The sequence below is a fragment of the Lampris incognitus genome, chromosome 12 (genome assembly GCF_029633865.1).
Source record: "Lampris incognitus isolate fLamInc1 chromosome 12, fLamInc1.hap2, whole genome shotgun sequence".
NCBI lineage: Eukaryota > Metazoa > Chordata > Actinopteri > Lampriformes > Lampridae > Lampris > Lampris incognitus.
In genome coordinates, this window is record NC_079222.1 from 35,539,701 (window position 1) to 35,553,557 (window position 13,857).

A 13,857-nucleotide genomic window follows, 5' to 3' on the forward strand; every position below is an offset into this window, starting at 1 on the left:
TTGGAAGCTACGGAAAAGGCCTCCCGTTGGCCCTGGGTCAAGGGGAGTGACGCGTGGCATAATGCGCTACCTGGACAAAAGTCAGGGCTTGTTCCATCGGCTAGGTCACTCGGGCAAGGGTGTCTGATGTTAAGACCCGAAGCACGGATGACCCCGGAATCATTACTGACGATGTATCCAGGTTGCACCACATGGTTTATCAAAGAACTAAATGATATTGTAAGTGTAATCAGCGATGTAGTGGTGAATACAAATGTGGGTAAACTATTATCCTTATTCAGCAATCATCACAGGGCAACCAACTATATACGGGCACTATTTTCAGAAAAACATGTATTTTCCCATTGCAATATGCTATTCTTATCACTCTAATCCTATTTTCATTGATGTATACAATGAATTTATATAACGAAGGTTCATGTCAGCCCTAACAAGGTGAGTAAACTACTGTAGTCTACTAATAAAATGATGAGCAAACTGTGTTTAGGTTAGTTTACGCCACTGACTAAACTAATTTTTCCTTAAACAATTCAGGATATTTAAGTCATATATTGGCTACTATATAATGTAGTGGAAACCATACTCTACCTTCTAAGAAGCTGTTAAAAAGCAAAAAACAAGCATATCTCTGTAAAGTTTACTTTAAAGGCATGGAGCCATCTTAAAGTCAAGTCAAGTCAATGTTATTTGTATGACCCAATATCACAAATTACAAATTTGCCTCAGTGGGCTTTACAGCAACACAACATCCTGTCCTTAGACCCTCTCATCGGATAAGGAACAACCCGCCCCCCGCCCCCCAAAAAAACCAAAACAAACCCTTTAACAGGGAGACAAAATAGGAAGAAACCTCAGGGAGAGCAACAGGGGAGGGATCTCTCTCCCACGACGGACAACGTGCAGCCTTGCTGTATTTGGAGACTACATCTTCTTAATTTTTATCTTTAATCAATCGTCGTTATCTGTGTCTTCGTTTGATGGCTGGGAGAGCTGGCGCTGGATCGGTTGGGAGAGCTTGGTCTGCTGTGTCCTGTGGGCCCAGGGACCACGGTCTTGCCTGGAGCTGCACCCGAAGAAGAAACACCGAGGGCGGTCTGACAGGACGCGGAAGCGGGGCAGGCTAAGCTAACTGCTAGCCCATTCAGACAGGCAGTTCCGATAACACCGAGGGAGGTCTGGCGGTGGCCTTGCCTAACATTGACTGGGATTTTGGTGTTGTCGTGTGGAGTGCGGGGAGGTGTGTGTATAAAGACTCTGGCATAAAGTTGGTGTTGGATCGGCTGGGGGACCCTGGTCTGCTTCGTCCGGTGGGCCCAAGAACCACGGTCTCGCCTGGAGCTGCGCCCGAGGAGGAAACACCGAGGGCGATCTGACAGGACGCGGAAGCGGGGCAGGCTAAGCTAACTGCTAGCCCATGCAGACCGGCAGTTCCGACTGTCATCCTAGTCATCCTCTATAGCAGTGTTTCTCAACCGGGGGTCCGCGGACCCCTAGTGGTCCGTGGTGTAACTGCAAGGGGTCCGTGAAAATAAAATATCTTTAAAAAAAGATCCTATGACATTTACAGAAATAGGATTATTTTACTCAAATGTGACTGAGACCTTTATCTACCTAAACTATAAAGGGTAACAGGACTTTTTTCTCTGATTACATCTGTTTCACAAGTGTAATTTATTGTATTTTAATAAAAGATCTCGCTCCCGTTTGCATTGTTAAAAGTTACTGCATAAAAATCCTGTTGTTACATATATCTGAAAGTTACTGAATACATATTCTGTTTTGTTACATATATCTGAAAGTTACTGAATACATATTCTGTTTTGTTACATATATCTGAAAGTTACTGAATACATATTCTGTTTTGTTACATATATCTGAAAGTTACTGAATACATATTCTGTTTTGTTACATATATCTGAAAGTTACTGAATACATATTCTGTTTAGTTACATATATCTGAAAGTTACTGAATACATATTCTGTTTAGTTACATATATCTGAAAGTTACTGAATACATATTCTGTTTAGTTACATATATCTGAAAGTTACTGAATACATATTCTGTTTTGTTACATATATCTGAAAGTTACTGAATACATATTCTGTGTTGTTACATATATCTGAAAGTTACTGAATACATATTCTGTTTTGTTACATATATCTGAAAGTTACTGAATACATATTCTGTTTTGTTACATATATCTGAAAGTTACTGCATAAGAATTCTGTTTTGTTAACTATATCTAAGTTGCAACTGAAAGCTCTTATTTTTGCCCCAAAGAGTGAATAAATGCTATAATGCAATTTAAAATGCAGTTTCTACTGTTTCTATCAAATTGCAACCCCCCTCCCCCAAGATCAGGTGGAGGGGTCCTCAGGGTAGATCAAAAATACGCAGGGGGTCCAGGACCCCAAAAAGGTTGAGAACCGTTGATCTATAGGACAGTGAAACTTTTTTTTGTGGATATGTTTGATATATGTGTTTTTGTAGTTGTTTTTTTGTAGTTTGGATATATATGTTCCTGTAGTTTGGATATGTGTTTTTGTCTTTGTGTTGCACTGCTGTGGGCTGGGGGAGAAAAAATATTTCGTTTCATTTCATGTGCGTAGGTGCATGGAATGAAACGACAAATACATGTTCCTGATCCCTGATTAGACTATTCCAATAGCTTTATGGTTTTTATTGGCTTCATGGTGAAAATTATTCAACCTTTTAAAATTCAGCAAAAAAAAATAAAATATATATATATATATGTATAAAAAAGCCTGAAGAAACAGTTTGGTTTGTTGTTTACACAAAAGCAGTTGTCATTCTAGAGTGGATTTGCCCTTAACGTAGAAGGGCTATGTTAACCAAGCAGCTTTATATACAATACATTGAACAGAATAATAAAGGTCTTGTGGAGGTCCTGCTCCCTAAAACACTTTGCTTGACTGGGGACTTGTGTTGTCCACTAGGTGGGGGTAGCAGCTATTGTCACGTGTCATCCTCACTGTACTAAAACGACGTCACTCCTCTGTTATTCTCTGCTGGTCGTGATGCCCTGGGAAACTTCCAGGGGAGAACCGGAGTCCAGTTTCACTTTCAGAAAGACACAAACATCACGTGGGTCCAGTTTGAACAACTGATTTTTTTATTGTTTCAGCCATCACCAAGTTCTTTCATTGTAAGACATTAGTTTTCACTTTCAGGACGTTAAAGTCAGGCTTGCTTTCTTTCTGGCATCGTGGACACAGTATATCACTGAGGTGTCACCTGCCACCGGCCTCTGTGACGCAGTGCAATATGAAGGCCTCGTAGTGAAGCCAGGATGTGGTGGTGGAAACAGCATTTCAACAGACCCGAGAGACGGACGTCTTCTGCAAAGCCTCTACTCAGAAAATGGCGTGACGTTAAAAGTAGGTGACATCAGCGTAGTTCACAGTAAAATGGTCATACAAGTAATCGATAGTCAGCATTCAATCTTTGAGATGAAAACTTTGGGAAGTGTGTGAGACAGCCTGGAATTTTCCTCACACGCTATTCCTTGGAGAAGTCAGGTGTGGCTACATCATCATTACTGGAATAGGGAGGGCACCCTATTATACCTACTAGCAAATTAAAAATGACAATTCTTTACTCCTCCCAGGTGTAACTCTGTCGTTTAGTACAGATAGTTGTTTTTCACATCAGAAGTAGTCCACATATTTGACCACTATTTCATATAATATCCTTTGGAAATGTTTGCCATCTTAACATTCATTAACGTACATTCATTTCTAACAACCAGCCCCAGTTTTGCCTATTGAATGTTGAGGATGTCGCCATCCGTTATAAGCATCCAACTGTACGCTTCGTTTCCAAATTGCATTATGATATTTGTTGGGCGGCAGTGTGAACTGAGGTTTAGGGGCTAGTATCTGACAATTATACCCTCATTATACCAGCAAAAAAATCTCAACAGCGAAATTCCGTTAATCGTTGTGCCAATATCAAGTTTGTAGACGAAAGGTGCTTTTTCAATTTTTTTTTGTTTGTTTTTGTGTTGGAGTGTAGTTCTTTGGTTTGCTTTCATTTAACACAAAAAGAGACACGCAGACATGCACACAGTTTCCTTGCGTACAGAACTATTGGTTTCCTCTTCTCCTCATTCCTGCCACCCTTCTGCCACCCGCGGGGGCAGCCTCCCTGTTAATATCGAGGAGGGGGCTCTTAGTGGCTGGGCTTGGACTTGTCAAAGAGAACCTGCAGTTGGTCCTGAGTGGTGGCCTCCTTCTGCTGCATGAGGTCAGCGTGGCCTTTGGTAACCCCCCACCCATCAGGGGTGGCCATGGAAGGACAAAACGGACGACCGGATGCTGGCTTCAGATTCTCCCAGTAGTCACGACGAGCCCTGTAGTGAGACGCAACATTGAGAGATTGATTTAGTGCCTCGCAAACGGCAGAAGGACTACACTTCACACAGCGCTCGTCCAGCTGCCACGGGCACTCAAAGCCACTTACACTACCTCACATCTACCCATGCGTGGGCACGATCACCAACCCCAGTTTCACCAGGAGGAGCCAAAGATCGAACCAGCAACCTTCCAGTCACCGGACGACCTGCTCAGCCTCCTGAGCTCCTGCTGCCCTACAGTAAGGGGACGGCTGCAACAACAACAACAAGAAGAAAGGAACAGGAAACAGCTGAGTACGTTTGGTACCTGGCTCTGACCCATGGCTTTGTGTGCATGACCAGGCCACCGCCCCAGTTGCCATGTTTCTCCGAGCCAGCGGGTAAAGAGCCCTTCTCGGGGGCTAGCTCCTCAGCCACAGCACGGATGTGATAAGGCTCGAACCCACAGCAGCCTCCGATATAACGAATGCCGGCACTGTAAGCTTCCCGGGCATACTTATGCATGTCCCATCTGGTCAAAATCCTGGGCTCCAGAGCTGTTTGAGAGGACACAAGCAACAGTCAGACGGCCTATTTTCAAATGCATTGAGACATTTCTGGCATTCTTTCTTTTATTTACGGATCTTTCGCCCCTTTTCTCCCCAATTGTACTTGGCCAACTACCCCGCTCTTCCGAGCCGTCCCGGTTGCTGCTCCACCCCCCTCTGCTGATCCGGGGAGGGCTGCGGACTACCACATGCCTCCTCATGTGGAGTCGCCAGCCACTTCTTTGCACCGGACAGTGAGGCGTTTCACCAGGGGGACGTAGCGCGTGGGAGGATCACGCTGTTCCCCCCGGTTCCCCCTCCTCCCCCAACAGGTGCCCCGACCGACCAGAAGAGGCGTTAGTGCGGCGACCAGGACTCATACCCACATCCGGCTTCCCACCCGCAGACACGGCCAATTGTGTCTGTTGGGACGCCCGACCAAGCCGGGGGTAACACGGGGATTCGAACCGGAGATCCCCGTGTTAGTGGGCAACGGACTAGACCGCCACGCCACCCGGATGCCCCCCCCCCATTTCTGGCATTCTTGATTGGGGAGCTGAATGTGAGAGACACATGGGAATATTGAGCGTGAATACATACAGAAAGGGAACTCTGGCAGATCAATAAAACCCTGGCAGTTGCAGTCAGGGGTATGGTAGGCCAGAGGCTGGACCATATAGTGGGCTTTCAGTCCAGCCTTCTCGACTCCTTCCTTCATCATCTTCACAGTCTTCACACAGGTCATGGGATCAAAGTGGCAGTTCACACCCACAATCTGAGCTCCTGTAAAGACCCAGTAATATGCAGTCTTGATCGGTGTTATGATTTGTTGGTTCCCGGATAAGGTTTGACAGTTATGACAAAATGAATCAGCAAAACTTCAACATAGTACTGTGAATGTACATTTGATGGGTGGAAATATAAGAACCGAGGGCTTTTATCTCGTCAAGGAAATTTGAAAATAGAAACTAGGACTCACTGAGGTTAACTGATGGTAAATATCAGATATAATACACACAATAAGAACTTTAGGGATGTAAGATTTCTCATACCAGCTTTGACGAGTCTGACAGCACAGTCTCCAGGGCTGACTCCGTTTAGGTCTCCCTCAGGTCCAATACACAAAGTGGCAGCCACCGGCTTCCCAGCTGTCTTCAGAACCTGAACAGCCCACTCTGCTTCCTCCACATGCTCAAAGTACTACAAACAAGCACAATCACTTGATCAACTACAGCCAAATTAGACAGATTTCTGCACACCTAAATGATCACATCACAAAACTGCGTAAGGTGCGCAGTGCCAAATACGTATATATCCAAGTACTTTTGTCCAAATATTCTACAAACATGCAATAAAAAGTGTGAGAGTTACTGCCCCCGTCGATCAAAGAGACGATCTTATCAACCCCCCCCCCCCACCCCTTGTCTGTGTGCATGTGCGTTGTACCTCTGCGATCAAGAAGTCCACATTCTTCTGGACGAACACATCGATCTGCTTCTTGAAGATGGCCTTCACATCATCCTCGCTCTTGCAGCTGAGGTAAGATGGGGTCTGGGAGAGCCCTCCTGCTACCATAGCGTCCCCCTCATTGGCCACCTCCCGGGCCAGGTCGCAAGCAGCCTCGTTAATTTGTTGTCCCTAGGGTTCAAATGAGTCCCTTTTTAACAAAACGAACTCGGGCTACTCAGGTTTAACCTCTTAGTCAACAGAGGGCACGAGCGAGGTTTTTCTCCCCCAAATTATAGCCCAGGTATTCCTCCACTGTAAATTCTAAAAGTGAAGTTTACTTGCAAAAAAAAAATGAGGAAACCCATTACCTTGGGAGAAATAAGTAAATGAATTGAATTGTGTCAACTTATGTGAAAGGATTTTATGCGAAGTTAACTTGTTAGAATCTACAGTGTACACAACAAATCCTTCAATCCTTTATTGTTTTGGAGACTATAGGTCGAAATTTATAACCTAGACTGGAGTGCATCTGCTTTTTTTTTATTTTTTTCATAACAAATATTTGCACACGTGTTCTAGTTGCTTTTCCTTCCCCGCGACGAGACAATATGAGCACGAACGCCAGCTGTTGGTGCAGATCACACGACTCACAGTGAAGTGCTGAGTGTTGCCTCTGTTCTCCAGCTTATCGTCGCTTGCGTAGAAAGTAAACGTCTGCATGACATTTGCTCCGGCGCGGAGGAATTCCCGATGCAGCTGCCGCACTGAAACGACATCCCCCCTTCCTACATTAGCCCACATCTACCACCAACCAAGCCGCCTCAACCGGATTTCCAGGTTTGCATGACGCTTTGAATCTGCTCGTTATACAGCATCTCAGTTTAGGATGGGGAGGAGGGGGAGTTTGTACCTGCTTCAGGGTGCTCGGCTGCCGCCTCGGGAGTCCACGGTCCAGCCTTCACATAGCCCCTCTTCTCCAGGGCGAAGACGAACCCTCCGTCCCCGATAACGATCTCGCCTGCGTCCAGGCGCTCCAAGACGTTCTGCACGAAAACAGTGGCGTTAAAGGAGCGCAGCGGAAGTGTAAAGGTGCTGCAAAAGGACGTTGCTCAGGAACGTACGAAGGCGGTGACATGCATTGTCATAACTTTCATTAAAGTGCACGGAAGGTGCATGCAACCTGCAAGGACCCAGCATTCAGTCATGCGACACTGCATACCAAAGTTTAGATCGCCTTGATTCTGTGCCCCGTCTCCCCATATTCATATCAAAATAGGTGCTATATTTAGCAAATTTCCTCACCCTCTTAGCTCCAGCTGGTGCCATGGTTTTTGCAGAAATTAGGGCGCACTCCTCAACTTTCTTCTGGATTCGGAGAGGATTAGGTGTGGGGATCCAAGCAGTTTTATAGCCCAACAAAGAGGGGGGTGTGGTGTATCCGGTGTCACGATAAGAACATGCCCCCCCCCCAACCCACACACAAACACACAAACACGCGCGCGCGTGTGTGTGCGCGCGCACACACACACATCAATTTCTTCACTCGTCTCTAAAAGCACTGCAGTGACATCTCAAGAAACGGGTAATAAGATAACGGGGCAGTCAGTGCAATGGAAACTTTTGAGACACCGTTGCTGATGTTTTTCACCTCTTTCACTTTGTTAACTTAGATTGGATGAAGGGACGTCTGTACAAAAGGACTACTTTTAGAATAGAACGCCGTCAGCTAATTGAGCTGAACAAGTCTTAAGGCTGTTCAAACTGGTTTGTCAATTATAAGTTTTGTCTTCGTTCTTCGGAGTACAGTCTTTCACGAGCACGGCCAGAATTTCACTCCTACCTAAAACGACCACGGCCGGTCACATTGACGGCCGGTTTTTAAACTCTATATTCTCTCAATAGAAATGCCCGACTGAGATAATAACGCATTGCATGTGTTAGTGTTTCTATTAGGAAACGACTGACACCAAAATTAACATTTTAGCAACTTTAATACTATTTTTAAACAATTTATACTGCAGAGAGACATGGTCCGACTTGAATAGCGTAATTGAAAAAGTGAAAATATTACCCGAAAAACAAAACGGAAAACACATAGTGCTAATCTAACACACGTAACAAGGCCTATGCAACGTGAAATGTTTTTAAAAAAAATCAAATAAAATAAATATTGAAACAGTCCCAAACAACGACCGGAACCAATGACCGTGGGCGGACATTTTGACCGCCCACGGTTTTTAAACACTATATTCTGTCAGGATAAATACCCAGTTGAGCTATTAATGCATTGCATGTGTTAGTATGTCTGCTAAGAAACTAACTGACACCAAAATTAACATTTTAACAAGTTTAATACAGTAGCGAATTCGGGGGACAACGCAACCACAGGAACTGCCGCGGCCGGGAAGCGAACCCGTGTCGCCCGCACCGCAGGAGACATTGCTAACCGCTCGACTAAAGGGTCAGACCCGTCTGCCCGCGGCCAGCGTGTCTTCTTATCCATGCACATTACAATACTATTTTTCAAGCAATTTAAAATGGCCTGTAAATACTGCGACGCGTCGGTGGCAGTCATGGTGCGTCCGTAACGGCGTCTGTAACCAGACATGCTGGCAATAAAAAAATCAAGATATTGTGGTGACCCACATCCATATATCGAAAGACATTCACCTAAGAGGACGGTGTACCTTTAAGGGAAGAAGCGAGGGGTCAGATAATATACTTCCGCTTCCGGTTCACAGTTCAGTTCAGTGTCGTCAAATGTATGACATGCTAAATTGGAGCTAGTAAACTACCTCGACTACGTCTACTCTCACGTCTCCTGTCTCGTTGTTTTCTAACTCCACAATACCAAGTGTAGACTATTACTCTGCGCTGGAGGGCGCTAGTGTGTTTCTAGGACAGAGCGATGAAGTTCGCGGAGGAAATGACGCCACCAACACACGTCATATGACAGGACGTGACATGACGCGCACGAGCGGCCATTACGAGCGGCCATTTTGACCGGTCATGGTGGTTTTAGGCAGCTCTTATCGTAACTTTTTTTTGTGTGTGCAATTGATCTAAAACGCGTTTTAAATGCAAATATACGCAATTTTGGGAGAATTCATGGAGCGGCAGGTCTGTATCTTTCTATCTTTTTTTGCCGAAAGTTATCAAACTTTGAAAATCCGTCATTCTAGTGTCAGTCGTTCAATTAGGCTTGTAAATAGATATGTAGAGCGGAATCGCCAATGGACAAATTGCCCTAAGTAAAATTAATTCTTTGCAAAAATGTTACCATCCTGAAGTATAACAGGTTTTAAATTTTTTTTTTCCTGGTGGTGGTTTGGCAAATCTGATGGACTGCAGAAATGAGTTGTTTATATGAGAAGTAGTTCTGTGGCTGGGAGTATCATTTCAGACTTTAAAAAAAAGAAGTCCCTATTCCAGAAAAACAACTGAATGAGAGCTCAGTTCTACCAGCTGTGGGAGACATGCACATCAGTACCTATTCACGTTGCTTGTGATTTGACAATGTTATTTGATTTGATTCATTTTTTTATTTAGGACATGAAAAAAATAAAACAACAACAAAAAATAGATAAAAACAAAATAATAATAATATGAAATGAACTATAAACATATGTAACAAACTTAATAAACAAATTCTCATAAAAAACACAAATTAAATAGTACATGTCCAAAGCGGGGTATGAAGAAGTATTCACATTTATTCCTACCCCTTCTCCACCACTTATCAATTAACTCATTATCTTTGTCGTGCATACAATTTATAAACAATTATCCCAATTCTATGTATAACCCAAATATCACCCAGTGTCAATAATATAAAACTTAAACAGTTATCACAACCCTTCCTCATCCCTATACCTCTTAAAAGTATTTTTTCATTCACCTTTTTGAAATGAATAATATTTGTACCTGTTAATGTCTAACCACCTTTTTATTTTCTCATTTCTGTTATGATTCCCCCCGAAAACTGCCGTAAATTCTCCCCAGAACATAAAATATTGGTGTCTTCCTCAAAAAGAACAAATTTCAATATTTTGTATACTCTGTATATGCCATTCATGTACAGATAAACGATTTCGAACCTAATACTGACCCCTGAGGGACTCCATAATTAATATCCATGATTTATGCTTACCTATCTTCACAAATTGTTGCCTGTTTCTTAAAAAGCTTCTCAACCAATTCAGCACAACTCCTCTGATACCATACCTTTCCAATTTATCAAGTGATTTAATGTGGTCAATGGTATCAAAAACGTTTTATGTGATCAATGGTATCAAAAACGTTTTTTTTAGCTCTATAAATAATATCAGCATTCATCAGTATTTATAAAACAACCCTGAATGACCTCAAGACAAAAAAAAAAACAAATACAGGACTGTAATCTCCCAGATTCCCACATCAGATTCCAGACTTTTGGGGCAGCTATAATGTGCACGTGACGACTCCTGCCTGTCCTTCCTGAATTGTGATCCCTCTTTTGTCTCCCTCTGTTTGTTGCATGTTTCAGTCAAGGTGCAGCATGTCGTGAACTCCGCCTGCTGCTCCACCTTTCGTTTTGTTGCGTAAACCTGCTTCTGATCATCACTATCATTACCTGTCTATTCAACCCCAGGCCTTGCAGTGTGTGTTTATCATATCTTCTCAGTGTGTTACCCAGTGTATTGCCCAGTGTGTTACCCAGTGTATTCGGTTCTGTACTCTGATAACGATCTCGACTTGTGTCTGAAATGCTATGTATTTTAATTCTTTGGTCTGCATGACACAGTGAAAATTGTTCAAATGCGTGTGTTAATACAGAACACAGCTTTTACCTTGCCATTTTGCACCATGTACCTATAGAAAGGTATGTGTACTAGGTAGGCTGTGTCGTCAGTGATCCTTCTCGTGAAGGCAGCTCTGCTTTGGAGGTAGAACTATTATGGCTGTTCACTTGAAATGAAAGCAAAGAATAAAGATGAGTGGCCAGTATGCCCAAGGCTTAGTTTGTTCTTCCACCTTATAAAGTGATTTACTAGCTAGCATGACACCGCGGCTAGACGCCAATAACGTGGCTTAATAGTGGCTCATCTGTGCTTACTATATTTAACTTAATTTAAGGACAGAATAGTTGGCAAACAAGATCTAAAAGTCCAATTCCTTATTCCATAGACAAAAACACTAAAGGGATGTTGAAGTCCTCAGAAGTGAACCAGCTGATCTCATCACTTAAAAGGTTTACAGAACTCTTAAGTGCCATAACATTTTGATCCCTAGATATGGCATTCATGTCAGAGGCCCGAAGAAGGTTGAATCAGTTCATCTGGATACAACGTTTACTGACAGATACTAAGTGACCGCTTCAGTCTACAAGTCTCACAGTCGTGACGTTTGAACTCATGCAGACTTTTCAATGTCGTCATTGTTAGCTAGTTAACAGGCTAATACCAGAGGCAGCCACACCGTTTGGCAACAATGGAGGGGGGTGCTAGTGTTAGAGAAGCACTGTCTGGGACCCTTTTACCCACACATGTCACAACAGTGGCTCTTCAACAACAACCCGAAGAGCAGCAAAGGCTGGAGGGACATGTTCTTGATGAAGAGGCGTACATAGACCTTAGAGAAGATTATTCAGAGGGACTTCTTTCCAGATGTATCAAAATTGCAAGCACAGGACGTCCTGGTAGCGTAGCGGTCTACTCCGTTGCCTACCAATACGAGGATCGGCGGTTAGCTCCGGCTTGGTCGGGCGTCCCTACAGGGTGGGAAGCCGGATGTGTCCTGGTTGTTGCACTAGGGTCTCCTCTAGTCGGTCGGGACGCCTGTTGTGGGGGCGAGGGGGCTGGGGGGGGGGAAACTCCTCACTGTCAGGCGAAAAGAAGCGGCTGGCGACTCCACATATATCGGAGGAGATGTGGTAGTCTGCAGCCCTCCTCGGATCAGCAGAGGGGGTGGCGCAGCGACCGGGACGGCTCGGAAGAGTCGGGGGAAAAAAAAGTGTAGCGCATTCAGGGGGCAGCCGGGACGCGAACCCGGATCGCTTGAACCACGGGTGACTGCGCTAACCAGTCGACTAAAGGGTCTGACCCATTAGCCAAGGGGCGTCCCAGTTCTGACACCAATGTAGCAAATTCGGGAGGCAACCGGGAATCCTCCGCAGCCGGGACACGAACCCGGTGCGACTGCGCTAACCAGTTAACTAAAGGGTCCATTAGCCAAGGGGTAGCGAGTCTATTCATCGTGGTCATTACAAATGCAAGCACAGAAAGATTGTGTTGACGCAAAGGACAGTTGTGACCTTGACAAGATGAGAGATTTCCACCTGATATGGCTTGTCTTTGACCACCACGACCATCTGCACCATATGTGAACCACCAGCTAGCTTTGAGACACCAGAGGGCCACTCAGGGTCTCCTACCTCCGGTCATGACAGACACAACTGGCGCAAAAGAGACTAGACTGAAGAGGTCACTTATGTGAGTGACGAAACACATCTGTCAATAAACGTGGTGTCCGGATGAACTGATTCAACTTTCTTTGATCCTCCTACCTGGACTACTGAGCATGCGTCAAGACATCTCGGAGGTCTCGTCCCATATCTGGGAGATTATGCTATGCACCTGACGCCACCTAGTGAAGCCCTAGCAGCCAGATGGTAACCACCGAGCAAAACTGGTACACATCTAGCAGCTACTTAGGGACTCCTGTCTTAATAATCACAAATAGACTAGCTGGGCTAGCCCTAGGGACTGACATCAAGCGCAGGAACAAATGAGTCATGAGACCCTAACCAGATACTATTGCAACAGTCCTTATAAATAAAAATATAACACAAATTAAAATAGAGCAACTCAAGGTATCAGGAAACAAGGCAGGACTATCAACCCACGTGTCCAAGGTAGGATGATGCGCGGGGGCTGTAATAAATGTCAGCCCTCTGAGATACACAACAGGAAGATGCAGGAATACAAAACATCACGTTTGTCAAGCGCAGGGATAAAAGTCCCAGACACTCGCTTCCTTTTAGCTTCAGAAGAAGAGAAAACTGTGCCTCGTGGCACGAACCCCGTGGCAGCACCAGTTCCTCTGCACGGTGCTGGATGAGTGGATCAATAAAGGAAAGGCAGCAAGAAGAGAAGATTGCTAATATTCATAACATGAAGCGGTTTCCACCTCTTAGTAAGCAACGACAGCTAGGAGGGCTTCATTCTCGCGTTTGTAAAAGTTTGTCTTATTTGCTTACAGAAATTGTAATTGATATAACTTAAGACAATACACTTTTAACAATTCCTAAACTTTAACATGTTCAACTTTGTCCAACAGCTGTTGGGAAGTAGTCAACTTTCTGAAAGAAAATCACATCTCTTTAAAGTTTATCCGCACAGCCCCAAACCACAGTGCAGCCCAAGAGGGCTTTATAATCACATTACCTTCCCCAACAGAGAAGAAAATAATAAGCACAACGAACCCCCTTAGACCCTTGATTCGGATGAGGGGAAATCCGCAAGAAT

General features: G+C 44.3%; 1 protein-coding gene across 1 annotated transcript; it reads right to left on the reverse strand.

The window, feature by feature from the left end:
* Positions 1-3,111: 3,111 nt before the first annotated feature.
* LOC130121692 (betaine--homocysteine S-methyltransferase 1) lies at positions 3,112-7,772 on the reverse strand. Its single transcript, XM_056290550.1, has 8 exons — positions 7,655-7,772; positions 7,263-7,395; positions 7,004-7,116; positions 6,350-6,541; positions 5,956-6,103; positions 5,504-5,686; positions 4,684-4,912; positions 3,112-4,373 (listed from the first exon to the last, which is right to left on the reverse strand). The coding sequence occupies exons 1-8, from the start codon at positions 7,676-7,678 to the stop codon at positions 4,193-4,195; spliced, it is 1,203 nt and encodes a 400-aa protein (XP_056146525.1). The 5' UTR covers positions 7,679-7,772; the 3' UTR covers positions 3,112-4,192.
* Between the last annotated feature and the right edge of the window lie 6,085 nt (positions 7,773-13,857).